The 22,606-nt window shown below is 35.1% G+C and overlaps 1 protein-coding gene across 2 annotated transcripts in view; it reads right to left on the minus strand.

Annotated features, from left to right (window-relative positions):
• Window positions 1-764: 764 nt before the first annotated feature.
• LOC129742500 (nyctalopin-like) overlaps window positions 765-22,606 on the minus strand; it is a 470,518-nt gene continuing 448,676 nt past the window's right edge. For both annotated transcript variants that reach the window (XM_055734402.1, XM_055734401.1), the window contains one exon: window positions 765-12,078. In XM_055734402.1, the coding sequence (XP_055590377.1) occupies window positions 10,986-12,078 (1,093 nt within the window). In that variant the 3' untranslated portion in view covers window positions 765-10,985. The remainder of the gene's footprint in view (window positions 12,079-22,606) is intronic.

The following is a 22,606-nucleotide window of genomic DNA, read 5'->3' on the forward strand; positions in this document are numbered from 1 at the left end:
AGATCTAGTACCTACATTGGCACGCGTCGTTGGGGCAGAAAATTATATTGCCCATACATTACCGGGTAATCAAACGCCGTGGGAGCCGTTGGAGCGCGATGGCAGCATGGGGCAGCAAACGGTGTGACGTACGGGTTGGGAAACGGATAGGCAAACGTCGCTTGTGGGGAGACAGGTGGCACTGAAGGCGTCATGTTTCCGTTATGATTCGTTGGCAAATTTGATGGGACGGCAGGTACAGTAATTCTCGGACGTCTTTTACGGCGCGGTGATACTTCAGGCGAAGAATTCGTTGGCAAATTTGGTGGGACGGTGGGTGCAGTAATTACCGAACGTCTATTACGGCGTGGTGACGGCACGGGGCTTGGTGTTCCTCGAACGTTGTCCTTTGGAGGGTTTAAAGTTTCACCCCTTATAAATTGGATACCTCGTTTGCTTCTGCGTTTACTGGGGCTGGCTGCCCCAGTAAATGCCATTGGGAAACTTTCAAATCATAAATTATGCATCGAATTACATAATGAACCAAATATTTTAAAACTTTTTTTGTGTTGCTTATGAAAAAACCTTTCAAAATATTAAAAAAAATTAAAATTCTCTTAACTTACCACGCAATTGAATCGATGGAATACTCATTTTTCAATGAGGTCATACAAACCTGAACGTAAGAAGCTCGAATCTCAATGGTTTGTTGTGAACATGGAAAATTTGCTTTCGGATACTTGAATAAAAAAGATATTACATCACTTTGAAATAATGTTTTACCCTTTATTTTTGCGCAATAGGTTTCAGTCTTATAACAACTTATGTTCGAACAGAATGAGATTGTATGGCATGCGTGTTGTCCTCAGAAAGTGTTATAATTTGTTCTCTCTCTTGTTTCTAGATCCTTGATTTGATTCTTCTCTCTTCCAATAAATTACGTCATTCATAGCTTTGCAGCATTGGCTGATTGTTTTTATGTTAATAAAAAAAACTATCCAACTCATTGTCATTCCCGTTTTCGAATCACATTTCTTTCACAAGACTTCTCTTCACGTTTTCCGTTTTGGTTATCAATTTTATAGAAGTGTTTTCCTTTCTCTTAATTTTTTTAAAGTGCGAACTTGAATTCTTTCTAGAAAAAGATGACTGTATTGCGTTTGTGAGCTGATTTTTCTTCTTACTTTATTTTTTTTGTTCAGCTTATTTAGAACGTACCGTTTAAGAAATATATTGGTAGAGAAATAGCGTATTTTTTCATCCATAATGTAGTTTCATTTTTTTTACCTAACCCTACAAGTTTCAGTTGTTGTTTTTTTTCTTTCAAAAAAGTAAACGAGATTATATCACTTTGTTGACTCGTAATTTAGTTATTGTTTTTTTTTATCTCATTTCAATAAGTACGGATAACGATTGCTTTGAAAGTTTTTCATCAGATTTTGTTTGCCTATAATTTATTAACGAAATCTTGTTAAAACAAAAACATTTTTCCCTATCGACGTAAACTTAAACACTAATATGGCAAAGGAAGCTTACAGATGGCTTGGCTTTAAACAAAACAGGAAAGATTGGGGAAACATATATTTATATCTTTTTTTAAGAAGCTATGTCGTGTTTTAATCATTAGTAAGGTTATTTACATTATTGCATCTTTCGATGGACAAAAACTGTACAATTTGATTAAAGTTTTGTGGGAATTTCATTTTTTCTCGGTGACTTACAAATATGAAAATGGTCTGTACAAAATAGATTATATTCTTCGTGTTTTTGTTGCTGTTACTGTTGCTGTTTTTGTTTGTGAATAAGTTTATTTTAACTATACTACTTATTATAAACTATTTTTTATTATGATTCTGTTATGTTTTCGTCGCTTACAACGGGTGAATATGAATTGTCTTTTGTGAGAATGCTTTATTCGGTTGTGGTGAACATTTTATCAATTTCCATTTCAATCATAACTATATTATGAAATGATGAACGATTCAATCGGTGTAAATATAAAATGAACCCTACAAATTCATTTTCTTTTCTTTCTCTGACTTGACTATTTGCGATTGTAAATGATTGTTATGCAACGTTGGTGTTTCAGTTTTCAATGGTCGATTTAGGCCTGTGATCTGAAAACAAAAAAAATCACTTCAAAATAAGTTCAGTTTGGTTTTCTGAGATTTCCATTCTGGATTTTCAGTGCTCATATCGGTGTTTTTGAATTTCAAGTTCGAGTGTTAAGTTCATAATTCTGAGTTCTCTTTATGTTGAATTTTCAGATTTTAAAGGTCAAAATTCAGAGTACAAAGTTCAAAGTTCTGAATTCAAAGTTTGAAGTTCAGAATGCATAGTACTAACTTTTGAGTTCAATATTCATTCATAGTTCAGAATTGAAAGGTTTGAGTTTTGAGTGTCGAAATTTGAGATCTTTGTTTCGAATTCTCAATTCTACGTTTTGAGTTCATTGTTTAGAGTTCAGATCTTAGAATTCCGAATTCAAAGTTCAGATTTCAGAATTCAAAGCTCTTAGTTTTGAAATTAAAGTTCCAAGTTCTGAATTTAAAAATTGAAGTTCGAAACTCAGAGTTCAGAGTTCTGAGTTTAGAGCTCAGATTTCAGAGTTAAGAAATTAATAGATTAGAGTTTAGAGTTCAGAGTTTAAAGCTCAGGTTCGGATTTTACAGATCAAAGTTCAGATCAGAGAGCAGCATTGGTGCAGAGTTCTGAGTTCAAAGTTTAGAATTCAAATTTCAGAGCTCAGATTTAGAGTTCAGATTTAAAAGATCAATGTAAAGGAAGCAGAGTTCTGAGTTTAAAGTTCGAAGCTTAGAGCACAGAGTTCGGGATTCAGAGCTCGGAGTTCAGAGTGCAGAGTTCTAAGTTCTGATTTCAGATTTCAGGTTTCAGAGTTCAGGTTTCACAGATGAGCTCAGAGATTAGAGTTTAGAGCCCTGGATTTATTGTTCATAATTCGGAGTTCAAAGAAAAAAGTTCAAAGTTCTTTTTTTTTCATCAACGAGAACGAGAACCTCCAAAGAAAAAGGAGTTCGAAGTTCATAGCTCAGATTCAGTGTTCAAAGATTAGAGTTCAGAGTTCAGAGCTCAAAATTCAGAGCTTCGAGTTCAAGGTATAGATTTAAGACTTCAGAGTTCAGAGTTCTAAGCTATGAGTTCAGATTTCAGAGATCAAAGTTCATAGTTCAAAATTAAAAGTTCACAGTTCTGAGTTCAAAGTGCGAAGTTCAGAGTTCAGATTTAAGAGATCAAAGTTCAGAGTATCGGAATCTGTGTTAAAAACTCAAAGATCAGAGTTTGAAGTTTTGAATTCTGAAATCTTCAGCTCCCAGTTTCTAGTTGTGTTTTGAGTTCTTACTATTAAATTTTTAGATCTTTGTTTTGAATCCTCAATTCTGGGTTTTGAGTTCCGAGTTCAGAGTAAAGAATTCAAATTTCAAAATTTAGATTTCAGAGCTCAAAGCTTTAAGTTTTTAGTTCAAAGGTCGCAGTTAAAAATTCAAAATTCAGAGTGCAGAGTTCTGAGTTCTAAGTTTAAAGGACAGAGTAAAGATTTCAGAGCTCAAAACTCTGAGATCAGTGCTACGAGTTCTGAATTAAACGTTCAATGTTCGGAATTCAAAGCTTATGAGCTCAGAGTCCAGAGTTCAGAGTTCAGAACTCACAGTTCAGAATTCAGAGCTCAAAATTCTGAGTATGGAGTTATGAATTTAAAGTTCATAGTCCAGAGCGCAGAGTTAAAAGCTCAGAATTCAGAACATCAGAGCTCTTAATTCTAAGTGTAGAATTTAGTGTTCAGAGTTCATAATTGAGAGGACAAAATTCAGAGTTAAGAGTTCTGAGTTTAAAGCTCAAAGTTCTGAGTTTGGAGTTTTAAATTCCAAAATCTTCAGTTTCCAGTTTCTAGCTGTGTTTTGAGTTCTGAGTATTGTATTTGGAGATATAGGTTTTGAATTATCTTTTTGGGTTTTTGATTCAGAGTTCAGAGTTCAGAGTTTTATTTGAAAGATCAGATATCAGAATTCTAAGTCATGAATTTCAAAGTGCTGTGTTCAAAGTTCGAAGTTCAAAGCTCAAAATTCAGAGTGCAGAGTACAAAGTTATGAGTTTGTTGTTCAGAGTTAAGATTGCAGAGTCCAGATTTCAGAGATAAGAACTCTGAGTTCAGAGTAAAGAGTTCTGATTTTAATTTTTAAAGTTTAAAGCTTAGAGTTCAAAGTTCAGAGCTTGGAGGGCAGAGTTCTGAGTGTAGAGTTCTGAGTGCAAAGTTTAGAGGCAGAGTTCAGAGTTGAGATGTCAGAGTTCAGGATGCAGAAATCGGAGTTCAGGTTTCAGATTTCACAATTTATAATTCAAAGTTCTGGATTTATAGTTTACAATCCACAGCTCAGAGTTGAATGCTCAGAGTTGAGATCTTTGATTTCAATGTTCGGAGTTCAGAGTACAGACTTCAGTCTTCAGAATGCACAGTTTAAGTTCGGAGTTAAGAGTTCAGAGTTCAGAGTGCAGAGTACAGAGTACAGAGTTTAGAGTTAAGACTTCAGAATTCATAATTGAGAGATCAAAGTTCACAGTGTAGAGTTTTGAGTTGAAAGTTCAAAGTTCAGAGTTTGAAGTTTTGAAGTCCGAAATAACCAATTTCCAGTTTCTAGCTGTGAGTTCTGAGTGTTCAATTTTGCGATCTAAGTTTCAATTCACAATTCTGGGTTTGAATTCTGGATTCAGTGTTCTGAATTCAGATTTTAGAGTTCAGAGTTCAAATTTCAAAGTTCAAATTTCAGAGCTCAATGCTCGAAGTTTTGAGTTCAAAGCTTAAAGTTCAAAGTTCCGAGTTCAGAATTCAAAGTGATGAGTTCAGAGTTCAGAGTTTTGATTACAGAGTTAAAATTTTATAGCTTAGACTCAGTGTTCAGAGGGCTGAGATCTGAATTGAACGTTCTAAGTTTGCAGTGAAAAGCTTAGAGGTCAGAATGCAGAGTTCTGAGTTCAAAGTGTAAAGTTCAGAGTTAGGAGTTAATGTTTTAGAGTTAAGAATTCATAAATAAGAGTATAAAATTGGGAATTCAGAACTCAGAATTCGGAGTTCTGAAATAAAAATTAAATGTTCTGAATTTAAAGATCAAAGTCTAGAGCTCAGAGTTCAGAAATTCAAATTCAAAATTCAAAGTTCAAAGTTCTGAGTTCAGAGTTCAGAGTTCTGACTTCATAGTTCATAGTTTAATGTTATAAATGCAAAGTTCGGAGTAAAGAGTTCCGAGTGCAAAAATTTGAGCTAAGAGTTTAGTGTTCAGGGCTCAGAATTAGAAGTCAAAGTTCAGAGTATTTCGTCCTGAGTTTGAAGCTCAAAGTTCTGAGTTTGCAGTTTTGAATTTTCAAATCATATGTTTCCAGTTTAAAGCTGTGTTTTAAGTTCCGAGTGTTGAATTTTGAGATCTATGTTTTAAATTATTTATTTTGGGTTTTGAGTTCAGAGTTCAGAGTTCGAAGTTCAAATTTCAATGTTCAGGTCTCAGAATTCTAAGTTATGAAGTCAAATTCTAAGTTCAAAGTTATAAAATCAGGGTGCAGAGTCCTGAGTTGTGAGTTTAGAGTTCAGTGTTAAGATAGCAGAGCTCAGATTTCAGAGTTTAGAAATCTGAGTTCAGAGTTTCTAAACTCTGAAAACTTCTGAGTTTAACGTTCAGAGTTCGGAATTCAAAGATTATGAATTCAGAGCTCAGAGGGCAGGGTTCTGAGATCAGTATTCTGGTTTCAATTTCAAGGCTCAGAGTTAAGAGTTAAGATTTTAGAGTTCAGAAGAGAGTTCAGAGTTCACAGTTCTAGGTTCTGAGTGCAGAGCTCGGAGTGCAGTGTTTTAAGTTTAGAGTTCAGAATTGAGAGGCCTAAGTTCATAGTATAGCGTTTTGAGTTGATAGTTCAAAGTTCAGAGTTAGAAGTTTTCAAATCCGAAATATTTAGTTTACAGTTTTTAGCTGTGTTTTGAGTTCTGAGTATTCAATTTGATGATCAATGTTTCAATTCACAACTCTGAGTTTTGTATTCAGAGTTCAGTGTTCAGAATTCAGAGTTCAGAGTTAAAATTTCAAAGTTCAGTTTTTAGATCTCGAAGTTCTAAGTTTTGAGTTTCAAGTGCGAAGTTAAAAGTTCAAGGTTCAGAGCTCAGAGTTCTGAGTTCGAAATTTAGAGCACAGAGTTAAGATTGCAGAGTTCAGATTTCAGATTTAAGAACTCTGAGTTCAGAGTTTGGAGAATTGAACGTGTAGAGTTCGGAGTTCAAAGCTTAATGTTCAGAGTTTAGAGGGCAAAGTTCTGAGTGCAGAGTTCTGAGTGCAGAGTTCTGAGTTCCTAGTTTAGAGTTCAGAGTTTAGAGTTGAGATTTCAGAGTTGAAAGAGCAGAGCTCTGAGTGCAGAGCTCTCAGTTCGAAGTTTAGACTTCAGAGTTTAGAGTTAAGATTGCAGAGTTCAGGATTCAGTGATCAGAGTTCAGAGTACAGAGCTCTGAGTTTAGAGTTCAATGTTCAGAGTTCAGAATTGGAAGGTCAAAGCTTAGAGTTCTGAATTTAAAGCTGAACGTTCAAAGTTTGGAGTTTTGACTTCCGAAATTTTCAGTTTCCAATTTCTAGCTGTGTTTTGTGTTCTTAGTTTTGAATTACGAGATCCATATTTTGAATTCTCAGTTCTTGGTTTTGAGATCAGAGTTCAGAGTCCAGAATTCAGAGTTCAGAGTTCAAATTTCAACTATACAGATTTCAGAGCTCCAAGTTCTAAGTTTTGAGTTCAAAGTTCGGATTTCAAAGTTCAAAGTGCAAAGTTCAAATTTCAGAACGCAGAGTTCTGAGTGGAGTGTTTTGAGTGCTAAGTTCATAGTTCAGAGTTAAGATAACAGAGATCAAAGCTCAGAGTTCTGAACTCTGACTTAAGAATTTAGAGTTCAAAATTCTGAATTTATTGTTTCCAGTCCAAAGCTCAGAGCTCGAAATAAAGGACTTCGAGTTCAAAGTTCAGACTTCAAACTCAGGAGTTCACAGTACAAAGTTCTGAAATCAGATTTTGAAGATCAAAGTTCGAAGTTCAAAGTTCTTTCATTCGAAGTTTCAAATTTCGGAGTTCAAAATAGAAAGTTCAAAGATCTATGTTCAAAGTTCGAAGTTCAGAGCTCTAAGCTAATAGTTCAGAGCGAAGAGATAAGTATTCAACTTTTACATTTCAGATTCGTGAGTTCCGAACTCTGGAGTCTGATTTCTCTGTTCTAAGATTTTTTTGAAAAACTCAGCGTAAGTCCAATTTTTTTAGTATCTATGATTTCTGAGTTCCTAATTCGGAGTTCTTTGATTTTAACACATAGTTTTTAATGAGAGCTATGAAAGTTCTGAAAATTCATGTTAAAATAAACAGTTAACATTTTAGGAATAATAAGAGCTCTAAGAGATCTGAAAGTTCTCAGAAGCCCGAGAAGTCTGTGTGTCGTGATAGTTTCTACTAAGATTCCGCGAGTTCATGAAGTTTTCAGAAGTTCAAAAAAAAATCAACGGTTCAAAGAATTCAAGCATTAAGACTAAACAGATTAAATTTCAGAACACTTGGTAAATTCTTAGATTTTAAAAAGCACTGGAAGTTTTGAGTATTCTTTGAGTTCTGAAGGCTGAGTATTCTGAAAAAAGTTAAAAGAATTCTAAGAGCTCTGAAAACAATGAGAGTTATGAAAATTCTTGGAGTTTTACAAGTTCTGATTACTCTGAAAAATCTAAGATTCTATGATTCTCAGATCCTCAGTTTCTCAGATTATCAGATTATCAGATTCTCAGTTTCTCAGATTTTAAGATTTTAAGATTCTCAGATTCTAAGATTCTCAGATTCTCTGATTCTCAGATTCTCAGATTCTCAGATTCTTACATTCTCAGATTCTCAGATTCTCAGATTCTCAGATTCTTAGATTCTCAGATTATCAGATTCTTGGATTCTCAGATTCTCAGATTCTCAGATTTTCAGATTTTCAGATTCTCAGATTCTCAGATTCTCAGATTCTCAGATTTTCAGATTCTCAGATTCTCAGATTCTCAGATTCTCAGATTCTCAGATTCTCAGAATCTAGGATTATCAGATTATCAAATTCTCAGATTCTCAGATTTTTATATTCTCAAAATTCCCAGATTCTCAGATTCTTATATTCTCAGATTTTCAGATTCTCAGATTCTCAGATTTTCAGATTTTCAGATTCTCAAATTCTCAGGTTCTTAGATTCTCAGAATCTCAGATTCTTAGTTTCTCATATTCTCAGATTCTCAGATTCTCAGATTCTCAGATTATCAGATTCTCAGATTCTTGAATTCTTGGATTCTCAGATTCTCAGATTCTCAGATTCTCAGATTCTCAGATTCTCAGATTCTCAGATTCTCAGATTCTCAGATTCTCAGATTCTCAGATTCTCAGATTATCAGATTCTCAGATTCTCAGATTCTCAGATACTTGGATTCTTGGATTCTCAGATTCTCAGATTCTCAGATTCTCAGATTCTCAGATTCTCAGATTCTCAGATTCTCAGATTCTCAGATTCTCAGATTCTCAGATTATCAGATTCTCAGATTCTCAGATTCTCAGATACTTGGATTCTTGGATTCTCAGATTCTCAGATTCTCAGATTCTCAGATTCTCAGATTCTCAGATTCTCAGATTATCAGGTTCTCAGATTCTCAAAAGTGATGGAAAATATTGAAAAAAATGAGATATCAAAGAAAGAACGATCACAAGCCGTTCATACCATGATATTCTTGAAGAAAATACAACGGTTCACCAACGAGACTCGAGCCCGCAATTTTCACTTCAGTACAGCGGCGCGTTAGCCAATAACACCACGATGAACGTAACGAAACAGGCATCAGTATGCGTACTAGTCGAGCTCTATCGGTCGACTGCTTGATTTTCTATCGATACACTTTATCAGAGACGTCAATTTGCCTGATTTTCTTAGGAATTGTCTGATTTTTCGAGGCTTATCCTGACAACCTGATAAGCCATCGGATGTCCCTGATTTTTGAAAATAAGCCTGATTTTGCCTGATTGTTACAAATGCGATAAAAGAAATGTATTGGAAGGAACTGGAGGAAGTTTCCGTAACTTTGACGTATTCTGATTTTCATTCCACCAGTCCCTGATTTTAAAATTCAATTTTGGCATCCCTGCACTCCTTGAATATCTCACATGTGTTCCCACCATTGATCTCTCACTGTTGTTTCTCTATCCCACTGAGAGTTTGAGTGTTCCAAAAATTCTGAGAGTTCTGGAAGTTTTAAGATATGTGAATGCTATTAAATTCTCCGGGGGATTGCAATATAAAGAGAATTCTTTGCATTCGGAATGGTTATCCTAAAAATTCCACAACTGTTTCACAATTTGCAACGAATTGCAATAATTCAGTACTTTTCATCTCTCTCTGGGTTCTCTCATTTAAACATAAATCTTTTCATTTTTACGCACACAAATGCCACAAATGCTCTCAAATTTCCACATTTTACCACATTTTGTGTGATTATTGACGTATCTTTTCCTTTTATTTATCTCAGTCCCAAGAAATTCTCACGGTTATCCTATTTTCCAAAATTTTCATAATTCTTAAACTTTCAAAACACAGTTCACAGTTCTCCTTATTCTAAGAATTTACAAAACTCTCAGAATTATCATATATTTATGATTAGCCTGAGATTAATGAAAATTCTCAGAAAACTTATAAAGTTCTAGAAGCTCTTAGAGTAACTGACATTTTGAGAGCATTTGTAAGTTCTAGGAACTCTGAATGCTCTTAAAGATTTGAAATTTCTGAGAGTATCAATAGCTCCAAGAGTTTTGAGAGCTATGGTTGTTCTGAGAGATCTGAGAGTTCCGTACCTTATGGAAATTCTTTACCGACTTGACACGTTCGTCGCCACGCTGGTAGTTTAACTAGCTGGGCCCAAAAAAAATTCTCGGAGCGAGAAAATAAAAAGGGAGAACTACAAGATTTTAAACGTGTGGCTAAACTGACCGGCTAACTAGAGTAAGAGAGCGTCACACATTTTTGATGTGGCGGGGCCTCCCAGAAAATACACCCGTCACCCGAATATGGGTCCCAAGGTGACGAACGGGTTAAAGATTTGAACATTCTGATAGCACTGAGAACTCAGAGAGATTTGAGAGTTTCGAGAGATTTCTGCGAGTCTTAAGAATTCAGATTGTTGAGAAAATTTTGAAAAACCTTAGACTTATGAGGATTCTGACAATTCTGGCTATTCTGAGAGTTTTGAGAATTTGAATAGTTTTGAGGTTCATGAGAATGTTGAGAGTTCTCAGAATTCTGAAAGGTCTAAGATCTTCGTTAGACCGTGAAGCTTCAGTTATTTTACACTTTCGTTAGCTTTCAAAATCCAAATGTTACGAGTTTTCTGTGGGTTTGAAGAGTTGTGAGGGTTCAAAGATTTCTCAGATAGAGCTCTCTGGAAATTATATGATTCTGACACAATCTGATTATCCTCAAAATTCTTCTAGATGGTTAAGAGCTCTGAGAAATCTGAGAGTACTAAGTTCTAAGAGTTCTTGAAACTCTGAGAGCTTCCAGAGTTCTAAAAGTTCTGAAATATCTAAGAATTATCAAAACTTTATAATTTCTAAAAACTCTGAGTGTTTTGAGGGGTTCCAGTTCAGTTCTCAGTTTTTGGTCGGGATAATAAAAAATTTCAAATAAAAATAACAGACCTAGACCTCCATTGCTTTAGCAAGTTATCGAACAGATGGGAACTTTCGTAAATGCTTTGAACTTTTTTTTCTCTATTTCAATTAGTTTAAAACAAACAAACAATGATCGATGTATCCGAGATGGTTTTGGTGAGAGCACCTTTGAAGTTGATTGATTAGAATCTTGCACTAGCGAATCTGAAATACCTAATGATGAATGAATGCATTTTTCCTATAACAGCAAGCAGTTGAGCTTCGTTCTCTTGGATGAACTTAGATGTTGTGACAAATTTAGTTCATCATAATATCAACAACAGAAAAATGAAGTGGGAATACAGCACGTAGATGAAGAAGTTTGGGGAATACGCATGATTGGTGTTCTGATGTCTACTATTTTGTTGATTTTGATGTTGCTGATTCTGGTGTTGACTTTGGGCTGTCTGAGGCACTGGAAGTGTGTTGGTGTTGGATGCTGGATGTGCTGCTGCAGATGGGCATTTCTGGGGGTAATGTCCCGGATGCTGTAGGGTCATCGCTGGGACCCCAGATGAGTGCAGATGGTGCTGCTGCTGCTGATGGTACGGATGCGGATGTTGATTGGCGTGGTACGGATGAGCGTGATGACTCAAGGCTCGTTGGTGCTGAAGGTAATCAATGTTCTCGTAATGGTCCGATTCTTCCGGATCTGGAGTGTGCAGGGGTTGGGTTGGACATTTCCCATCGTAGCGAACTGGAATCTCACAAGATCTAAGTTCCCGGTAATCATTGGCCAGGACCTGTTGAGCTAAGTATCGTTCAAGTTCCAGTTTGTCTACCTTTTGAGGAACTATCCTCTCGTGAACGTTCTTTCTTTCCTGAAGGATCTTCTTTTTTTGACGAACCTTTCGCCTGTAAACTATCACCAAACAAGCTACCAAAGCAACGCAAACTATTCCGCACATAGCCCCTAAAATTGTCACTAAATGAGCCGGACAGTTGATGTCACTCTCGGACATATTCCTTAAAGTCCTCCTTGTCACCATCCCATCCTCGTTCAAGTCACAGCCAATCTCGTCTTTGTCCATCATCAACACCGTAGTTATATTACTCAAGCTATCTCCACTCCTCCCCACCATACCAACTCCATCCAGGTCGTCTTCATCAACAGTTCCGGTGACCAATCGCCAAAGCCACCGGATGGAGCAGTTACAAACCAGAGGATTTCCGGCCAATTTTAATCGCTGTAGTCGATCCAAAGGAAATTGCACCGCATCCAATGTGAGAAGTGCATTTCGTCGCATCGAAATGTCTATCAGGTTAGGATTCCCATGGAATAACCTTAGGGGCAGATCACTGAAGATTGGATTGTCATCCAGAGTCAGGATCTGCAAGTAGGTGTTGTCCACAAATGCTCTGTAACGAAAAAAGAAAGAAAAATCAAATGAAACAAACTAATAATTTGAATAAGTTTATAAAATATCACAATCTGAATCCATGCCTTGTTTGAGAAACATATCGGCACAATAATTTTAAAGTTTTTATTAACTCGATTCCAGCGAAATGCAGCCAACCGTCCCAAATCGCGCCAATCCGGAAACAGGTTCGAATTTTCAGTTAGGTTCCCCGAAAGCTTAAACCTAGTAAATTTGACGACTGAACTGCAACACGTCTCGTTGCACGTGGGTGGTGCCTAACAGCACCAAGTCAAAAGCTCACGTCCAGACCGGGCAATAAAGTTGCAAAATTTAGCGGGATATGTTCCTTCGTAGGCAAAGGTGTTTGTTTGGCAGTTTTAATGGTGTTTTATACTCGGATGAAGTCAATTTTGAAATAGGAAATATTGAGGCGCAGATATTATTGCAATACAATTAAAATAGAAGAATTCATTCTCGCTGAGAATTTGCTCATGAAAACGTGGAATGTCTCGCGGATGCTAATAAACCTACAAATAATCGGATCATGAACATACAAACCTTTAAACAGTGATGTATATTATTTTTGGTTTAATGCGAAAGGAATCACAAAAACATCATTTCATGTTTATTTAAATTCCCAAGATGAATAATTAAATATTTTTCAATATATACAATCTTTAACGATGCATTATTGAATAAACAAATTTGAACACTCTCTCAAACAACACTGTATTTAATTTTAATCGGTCACGACTTTACATCATTCAACATTTATTCAATCAAAACCATGATAAACAATTGAAACATGATGTGAATGATATTTATCTTTAGATAAATTTCCTGATTAAAATCATGAACTCTGAGAATCTTTAATAATAATAATAAATTAATAAGTGGAGGTTTGATTTTTTCGTAAATATCAAAAGAAATAACTATTTTTTATGATTTCAAATTTTTCTTTTTATAACATCTAGTTAAACTGTATGTGTCTGCTTCAAGGATGATTTTTGATAAGTACAAAAGCCATAGAAAGCGGCCGTAGGAATGATGAGCTGTTTATATTTGTATTTGGAACCAATGTTGTTCCAGCCAAAAAAAAATTCGAATTCAAGAATGTATGGAGTTGTTAATATTATGCTTTTCTGATGGGATTATTCAAAAATTTTCTAAGAGCATGTAGGAAGATAAGGACATTCTAAAAAGTTTAAGTGCTTTTTTATAAAAGTTGAAATTTTATAAAAGTTGAAATTTAAAGAATTTTCTAGTGTTTTTTTCTATTCCAAATTCTTCATATTGGTGATCTACTTGAGAATTTTCTCAAAAAACTAAACATTTGAAATCCATTTACATAATGTCACGACTTTGTGAAATGACTGACTGTGGAACGAATGATGGATTAAGACATAAATATTCACAATCATAATGAAGTTGGTCTAGGCCAACCTGATACTTTTTCACTGTCTGTCTTATAAGATGGGCAAGAAAGCATGTTTGTCTCATTCAGTTTGTATTGTGTTAAATGAATTTGACTTTTTTGAGCACTGGTTTTAACCGTGTTATCATCAAGTTTCCGTTTAGAAGGTTGTCAAAATAGTTTCTTCGGAACGCGTCCTATTTCTGAAGATTCGAGTCTGCTGTGATTAATAATTGAATCGAGTATTTTTTGCAAAACAAAACTAGTGGAAAGCATAGTCGAATCCAAACAACTACCAGCCATCTTTGGGTACTCAGTTTTTTTCAACCTTAACTGCGGCTCACGGCCACGGATACACCATGGTAAAAGGAAACCAATCCAAACGAGGAAAGGACGACCTGGACAAGTCTACGGATTTCACCGAGCAGAGCGGTTTTCTGAGCCAGATTCAAGCTATGATCGATGCTGCTATCCAGGAGGTGGTGTCCAAAATACAGGAGACAAAATCTGAATTGCGCACCGAAATCAACACTCTTCGAAACGAGGTTCAAGCGTACAAGCTGGAATGTATGGCAGAAATAAAACAGGTAACCAACTCTATTACGGCGATTAATGCAGATCATCAGACGACCAAAATGAAAGTTGACAACGTTGAAAGAGGAGACAGGAGTTCCCTTTCGAAACAACGAGAATCTCCCTGATATTTTGTTGAAAATTTCTCACTCTCTCGGGTATGTCGAAACGGATAAGCTGCTGCTGTATGCGAAGCGGCTAGCTCGTGAGCCCATCGTCGAGAATACTTCTCCGCCGATTTTGCAGCAATTTGCATTCCGATGTGTTCGTGACGACTTCTATCGACAATATCTTAGGACTCGCAATTTGTCTCTCAAAAACGCTGGTTTCGATGTTGATCGTAGAATTTTCATTAATGAAAATCTTACGGAAGCCACTCGCAAAATACGGGCCGAGGCACTCAAACTTAAACGTTCAAAGAAAATTCATTCTACATACACCAGAGAAGGTTTCGTGTATATCATACCAACAGAGAGAGCCGCTGCTAAATTGATTACAAGGATTGATCAATTATTCGATATAACCCCTCCCTGTTAAACTCATTTCCTTCCCATACTTTCCTTTGACTCCCATCCTAGATCCATGTGATTCCGTCCCCTCCTGAAAGTTATTAAAATAAAAAACAACCTTTCCTACAAGTTTCTCTTTGCTCCTTCCCACTCCCCGGTGTCTCCCATCCTTAGTTATCCCTTCTATTCCAATTCCGTCCTAAAAGTAACGTTCGAGATATGCTGCTGCTACGGCTGTGCTATTGATGGCAGATACTGCTGATAACTACAAATGAGCAAATGAGAAATTTGTGCTTTTGATGATTATATCCTTGTTTAACAATATTACTGGTCATGTTGTGAAAATAGTTGTAATTTAAATATTGATGAAATTTGTTAAAGTCACACGTCAGTTTACTGGTTTAATATACATAAGGAAATATCTGTTGTCTTGTCTCCAATATTTTGTTTTTGATGTCTACTAATCGCGCTCATAACCCTGGCAACAATGGTAACCATAACATCCCACGTACTATTATGAATTGCTCGCTTCGATCTGATTGTTTAAATATTTGTCACCTGAATATCCAGAGCATTTGTGCAAGAAATATGAGCAAGTTTGATGAACTCACCGAATGTTTCTTGAATAGTATAGTTGATATTGTCTGTATTTCCGAATCATGGCTGAATAGTTCTGTAGATGATAGCATCTTGTCCATTGAAGGTTACCAGTTATTGCGACATGACAGAAAATATGCCCGTGGTGGTGTAATATGTTTATATCACAAAAACTTTCTAAAATGTAACATCATAGCGTCTTCCCATCACTCCCCAGAAATCTCGAATAAAGTTGAATATCTACTAATTGAAGTGTCACATAATCGTAGAACTTTTCTGTTAGGTACGTTTTATAACCCACCTCGCAACGACTGTGTCGAAACTATAAGTAACGTCATAAGTGACTTTTCGCTTGCGTACGAAAACGTTATCTTACTAGGAGATTTCAATACCAATTTACTAGTCCCTAATGATTCTGCTTATTGTTTTAAAGAAATGATTGATTCCCATGGTTTTTGTTGCTTCAACACCACACCCACCCATTTTTCTTCCGGTTGTTCGCTCATCGATCTAATGATTACCAATAATAGCAATTTTTTACTAAACTTCAATCAGGTTTCTGCTGCTGGGTTCTCCAAACATGATATGATTTTTAGTTCTATTAATATGAATCGAGATATAATGCACACGAACAAATCCGTAAGAGACTACTCGCGCATCGACTTGCCTGTATTGATTAGAACATTTAATTCAATTGACTGGAGCTTTTGTAGCCGTGTAAATGACCCCGATATAGTAATTGATCTATTCAACAATCACATTCTAAGCCTGTATGAAAATTTTGTACCATTGAAAACAGTTCGGCCAAGGCAGAATCCTTGGTTTTCTCATAGCATTCGTGAATCTATGCATGATAGAGATTTAGCTTACCGTATTTGGGAATCATCTAGATCATTATCGGACTTTTCACAATACAAACGTTTAAGAAATGCTGTAAGCAATAAAATAAAACGTGCAAAAGTAGATTTTGTTTCAAACCAAATGCAATCCGCGAATTCAAGTCAAGAACTTTGGAGACGAATAAAAAGTATTCATAGATTCAATTCTAAATCTGATGTTATAACATCTCACACATGCAATGAAATTAACACCTACTTTGTATCTAATTTTTCACCAGACAATACATCTTTACCCATTTTACCTCCGAATCAAAGCGGCTTTAAATTTGATCCAATTAATAATAACGATGTAGTTTTGGCATTAAGTTCTATAAAATCAAACGCGGTTGGACACGATGGAATTTCTTTAAAATTTATCAAATATCTACTACCTTCAGTTATAACTCCTCTGTGTGAAATCTTTAACACAATCTTACTATCAGGAAAATTTCCAAAGCTTTGGAAGATTGCTAAAATAATACCGATTAAAAAAAATACTAAAGCTAAAGGAATTTCAAATCTGCGTCCTATAAGCATTCTAAGTTCGCTTTCCAAAGTATTTGAACGTATAATAAATAAACAAATTCAGTCTTACATTAACAGTATGAACTTGCTAAGTCGATTTCAGTCAGGATTCAGGGCACACCATAGCACAACGTCGGCAATGTTAAAAGTAATCGATGATATACAAAATCTGGTGGATAAAAAACAAATTGCCATTTTATTGATGATAGATTTTTCTAAGGCTTTTGATAGAGTTTCACACGTCAATTTACTGAAGAAATTATCCTCTCAATTCCATTTTTCACGCAGTGCTATTTTTCTTATACAATCATATTTATATAATCGAACTCAAATTGTTTTTATTGGAAATGATCTCTCAAATCCGGCTAACGTTTTATCAGGAGTGCCACAAGGTTCCATTCTGGAGCCCTTGTTCTTCTCTTTGTACATTAACGACTTAGAAAACGTTTGCTCAAATTCCAACATTCATTTATTTGCTGATGACGTGCAAATCTACATTTGTTTATCAGAAGTCTCGCCATACCAAGCAATTGACTTGATGAATATAGACTTACGAAGCGTTTTTCAATGGTCCATACGTAATTCGTTACCCATTAACAATGATAAGACCAAAGCATTATTTTTTCCTTCCACCACCGACTTGACCAGCACTCCACAATTAGTCCTCGGGAATCAAAATATTCAGTATGTCGAAAAAGCAACGAGCTTAGGTGTACCTATTCAAAGAGATTTACAATGGAATTCATTAGTATATGCTCAGTGTACCAAAATATATAATATTTTACGAACTCTTAGACTTAAAACAAGTATTCTTCCTTCGGCCATTAAATTAACTCTTTTTAAAGCACTTATCCTTCCACATTTCATCTTCGGAGCTGAATTCCTATTACAAGCTACAGCAATGTTAATGAATCGTCTTCGCTTAGCTTTGAATTGTTGTGTTCGCTATATATTCAATTTGAATCGATTCCACAGAGTAAGCCATCATCACCCTCAGCTGTTGGGGTGCTCTTTTAAAGATTTTTATAAATATAGAGCTTGTATATTTTTGCACAAAATCGTTCACACGGGTAAACCAGCTTATCTCAACGAGAAAATCATTAGATCTCGTAGTTCTCGATTAAGATTTCTCATTATTCCGCGTCATCGTACCGAGTCATATGGACGTACCATTTTTGTCAAGGGTTTAGGTATTTGGAATCAGCATCCAAATAACCTACGAAACTGTAATTCTCTTTCAACTTTTAGACGAGATTATAGAAATTTCCTTAGTGTAAGAAACCAGTAATTTTTTTTTGTAGATTTAAGAGATTTTTTAATGTTATAAAATTATTAGTTGACCAGAACACAAATCAGAGAATGACCTTAATTTAAACTAAGCAGTGCAAATTGTAGTAATTTATAAGGAATTGAATTACCTTAAACTACATGATTATCAAAAAATAAAATAAATAAATAAATAAATAAATAAATTGCCCAATAAAATCTTAAAGAATAGAGTAAAGAACTTCAAGGAGAGAGAACACACTAAGAATATTTTTATTTTACCAAGAATGAAGAAATTTCTCAGGAAATAAAAAGGCTTAAATTTTAAGGATTTTATACTATAAGCGGGAAAATCTGATGTTCGAAGCAGATTCGGAAGTTGTCATGAGAAAGTTGCTTACTTCTTCGTAATTCTCAACATAAATGTTTAATCTAGAGCTACGAATATCCAATATGAACTAAACCAATATTGATGGTATATAAATTTAAATTTATATTCTTAATGCTATCTCATTTAAAACCAAATTCTTAACTGTAATTCCAATTCATAATTTGAATCTGAAATTTGAGCTCATTGGATAATTTCCAATCAAAATGAATCGTATGAAAAATACAATTAGAATCAACGAATAGCTTTATTTCAGTTTTGAATTTTTATGACGATAACATTTAAGCTCGTTAATTTCAATTTAAAATTAATCTTAAAATGCATAGTTAAAAAATTATGAGAATAGTAATTATTAAGACAGTGGAATTATAACATTTTAATTTTGATCAATCAACTGAACAGGTTTGAAGAAGTAATTTCGATTCTTATTAGAGTTATGGCCCACCAAAGTTGAAACATAATTATTGAAATTGTTGATTTATCTCGAAACCATTTTGCAATTTTCTTCTAAACATCGTTTGTTTTTTTTGCGGAAAGATGTTTGTGATTGATTCAGATTAAACCTTTTTTTTTTAAATAAAAATAAAAAAAAACAGCGATTTTTCACAAAATATTTTTTTTTTCAAAAATAAATTTGTTTTCTTTTCAATTTTTCTGCATACTTTGTTCAATACATATTCTTTGAAATATCGATATTTTCGATACTATGATATTTTAATCAGAATAAGGGTGCGAATTCGAAGCTGCAATATAGAACAAAATTTGAATATCGGTCTTTTATTTTTTGTTTTAGAAATCTATTTTTATTTCAGATTACGTTGAGAGTTCTAATCTACTGATCGTAATGGATGGAATAAAAGACTTTTTTGTTTTTAATCACTTCAAAATATTTAAATTTTGAATCCGTAATTTTTTTTTACACTTTACTAAACGTGAATAAATTTGAATTTAATGGATTTTTTGGATTATTTGATTTAAAAACTTCGCATATGAAATTCTGTATGGGTTTAATTTAAAATAGCAACCCAAGTAACCAAAAAGCTCATAAAACAGGTACAAAAAAGCTTACTAAAGTCTGCTTCATTTAATATTGGAACAAATTCTTTTGCTCATTGTGGCGCTCCTAGTGGACGGATTTGGAAACTTTTTTCACCCACGTGTCGGGAAATTCATTACCTTTCACCATGTATTTATGTCATAACACCAAACGATAGCATTTTGTAAACAACCGCCATGGAAGCCGAACGGAGAGATCAAATTGTGCACAGTTTTCTTGAAAATCCATTGTTGTCGGCATCGAAGCTAACTAAACAGCTTAAAATGCCCAGAAATACCGTATGGCGTGTTATCAAGCAGTACAAGGAAACATTGACGACGGCTCGGAAGCCGCATTCGAAGCGTCGGAGTGGAACTGTCGACCGGAAACTGCGTGGGAAAGTCATCAAGGCCGTCAAGAGGAATCCCAATCTTTCAGACCGCGATTTGGCCAATAAGTTCCAGGCCGCTCACAGTACGGTGCGACGAATTCGTCTCCGGGAAGGAATAAGGTCATTCCGAGCCAGCAAACAGCCAAATCGGACGCTGAAGCAGAACAATGTGGCAAGAATCCGTGCTCGAAAGCTGTACGACCAAGTGCTGACCAAGTTCGACGCGGACGTGAAGGCGGACTTTGGGCAAATCCCAGGTCAAAAATTTTATTTGGCGACGGCTCGGGGGGATGTACCTGCTAAATTTAAGTTCGTGTTTGCGGATAAATTCGCCCGCAAGTACATGATTTGGCAGGGGATATGCAGTTGTGGACAGAAAACCAAAGTCTTTCTCACTGACAAGACAATGACATCAGAAGTCTACAAAAAAGAGTGCCTACAGAAACGGATTCTGCCGTTTATTCGTGCCCACGACCGTCCAGTAATGTTTTGGCCGGACCTCGCAAGCTGCCATTACAGCAAAACGGTTATGGAATGGTACGCAACGAACGGGGTCAGCGTAATACCGAAGGACCTCAACCCCCCAAACTGCCCCCAGTTCCGGCCGATATAGAAATACTGGGACATCACGAAGCGGAGGCTTAAGGCAAAGGGAAAACTTGTTAGGAACATGACTCAAATGAAGAACTGGTGGAATCAAATCGCCAAAACGGTGGACGAAAAGGGTGTGCGCCGCCTAATGTGCCGTATTACGGGAAAAGTACGAGAATTTCTTCGAAACAGCAATGAATAATTTTTTTAATTTTTTTTTATGAAAGAGTACAGAAAATGCTACATTTGTATGAAAAACAAATTATGAATTCGTTAATAAATGACTAAACTACACGCAATTGTTTGTGTTCCAATATTAAATGAAGCAGACTTTAAGCCCCATCATTGATACAAAATATGTTCTATACAGCCAAAAATTAAAGATTTTATTAATATTTTCAAGTTCCAGAACAAGTCTTAATGATCTTGTATTCCGCTTTCAGCGGCTTTTCAATTCAGTTTCCAAAAAATTTTAAAATGAGCAAAAAAAACTCTCTCTCTTTCTCAATTGCACCCTTAGAATCGGTTCATACCACCATCTATTGATTATTTATAATGTTCAGTACATGATGCCGCTATGATGCCACGCGTCGGATTCCAAACTCGACAAATTGCGGTTTGCCGAAATTTGTTCGATTTGCTGCTGAATTGCTTCTTTTCTACATTTCCTACGTATATCGCTTCAGAATGGACACTCAAATATATAATTATTTATTAAAAAAATGCCCGACTTGGGGATCAAACCCCAACCTTCGTGGTGAGAATTGAACAGGCTATTTAAGCCCTGTTTGAAGGGTAAAGAAGGGTGTTGTCCGAGTTCCCGGCTCAGGTGGGCCTCCCGAGGGAGAACGAAATCAAATAAGACACTCCTTAAAGTTCTATAAATCTAGGGAAAAAATGATACTAGAACATGACAAATCTATGCAGAATCCAGTGATTATGCAAAAAAAGAATCTAGAGAAAAGCTACGAAAAACACTATTTAATTATCAATTTTTTATCGAAGCACGTCAGCAGCGTTCAAATCGTTATTTAAACTAAAAAAAAATAGGAAAAAATAGCTTTCTATTTCAGCCAGATAATAGTTTGCTTTACTTATCTATTTTACTTTGAAAACCAGTGTTTGTCCGAATTAATCTGGGATTACCACAATATATAATGCTTTCTCGTATTTATTGAATATAGAAAATATATTAGGAGTTTTCAGTTTATAACCTCCATTATGATGATTTGAATTTTAAATATTTTCTTTACATTAGAGTAAATGTAACGGTTTTCGCGGGGGCTTGAATAGATGTATCTTAAATACGTCTTGTTGAAAAAATACAGTAAATTATTTTCAGTTTTTGAAAGAAGATTTGCAGTACAGCAGAGGTAGCATAAATAAAAGCATTTACTTCAAACTCAACCATTATTTGTGAGGAATACGTAACGTACATTTAATATTCCAAAATTAAAAAAAAAATGCCGGGTGATATTGAAATTTAAAAAATTTTTGAAGAAAGTGGAAAAAAAACATTGAACATTTTTTGAAATTAAGAGCATTCTCGAGCTTCACTGGCAATTTAATAAATAAAACCAGATGATTTTTAATTCACTCTTAATCAGCAGAAGCATAACTTTAAAAAATGTAAAATAAATGTTAGCTTTTTGATCATTTCAAACATTTGCTTTGGTTCTTACACTCTACACCCTCCTTTGAAAATTCATTTTGTAAAATCGTATAAGTACTGTTTGTAATGACTTCTTATTGAAAAAATCAGCAATTCTGAGTTCTTTTATTGAATTTCCACTAGAATTTGAGTTTAAGATTTTATATTCGAAATGAAACGTTTCCAACTAATTCACTTCAAGTTTCATACACTCTTGATTCTGATGCATGTACTTCTTATGTATAAAAATGGAGGCGTTTTCTTTGTAACACCATCACGTATGAATGGTCGGTCAGAATTAAGTGAAATTTGGTATCCGAGGGTTTTTTCGGGCCAGAGATGGTTTGTGTAGTTTCGAGATTATTACTTTTTATGGAAGAGGGGCTTCTATACAAAATCAACTAGAAACGGGACAAAACTCGAACAACTTGAAGACGATTTTCATGAAAACTGATTAACGAGCTTGAAAAGGTTAAAAAACTGTAAATTTTTTTCAATGATTTATTAGGTAACGGGTAAAACGAAGTTTACCGGGTCAGCTAGTTCATTTAAAAATTATTTATCCTGAGTTAAGCATATCATTTCCAAGTTTACCGTTTTCAAATTACTCAAATAATAAAAACACTCTCATAGTTGAATTGCGATTTGCATTGAGGGATTCTCTAACCATGAATGATTCCAGATTTTTAATCTCAACATCTTCCAAT

This window comes from Uranotaenia lowii, chromosome 2, assembly GCF_029784155.1.
Source record: "Uranotaenia lowii strain MFRU-FL chromosome 2, ASM2978415v1, whole genome shotgun sequence".
In the NCBI taxonomy this organism is placed as follows: Eukaryota; Metazoa; Arthropoda; class Insecta; order Diptera; family Culicidae; genus Uranotaenia; species Uranotaenia lowii.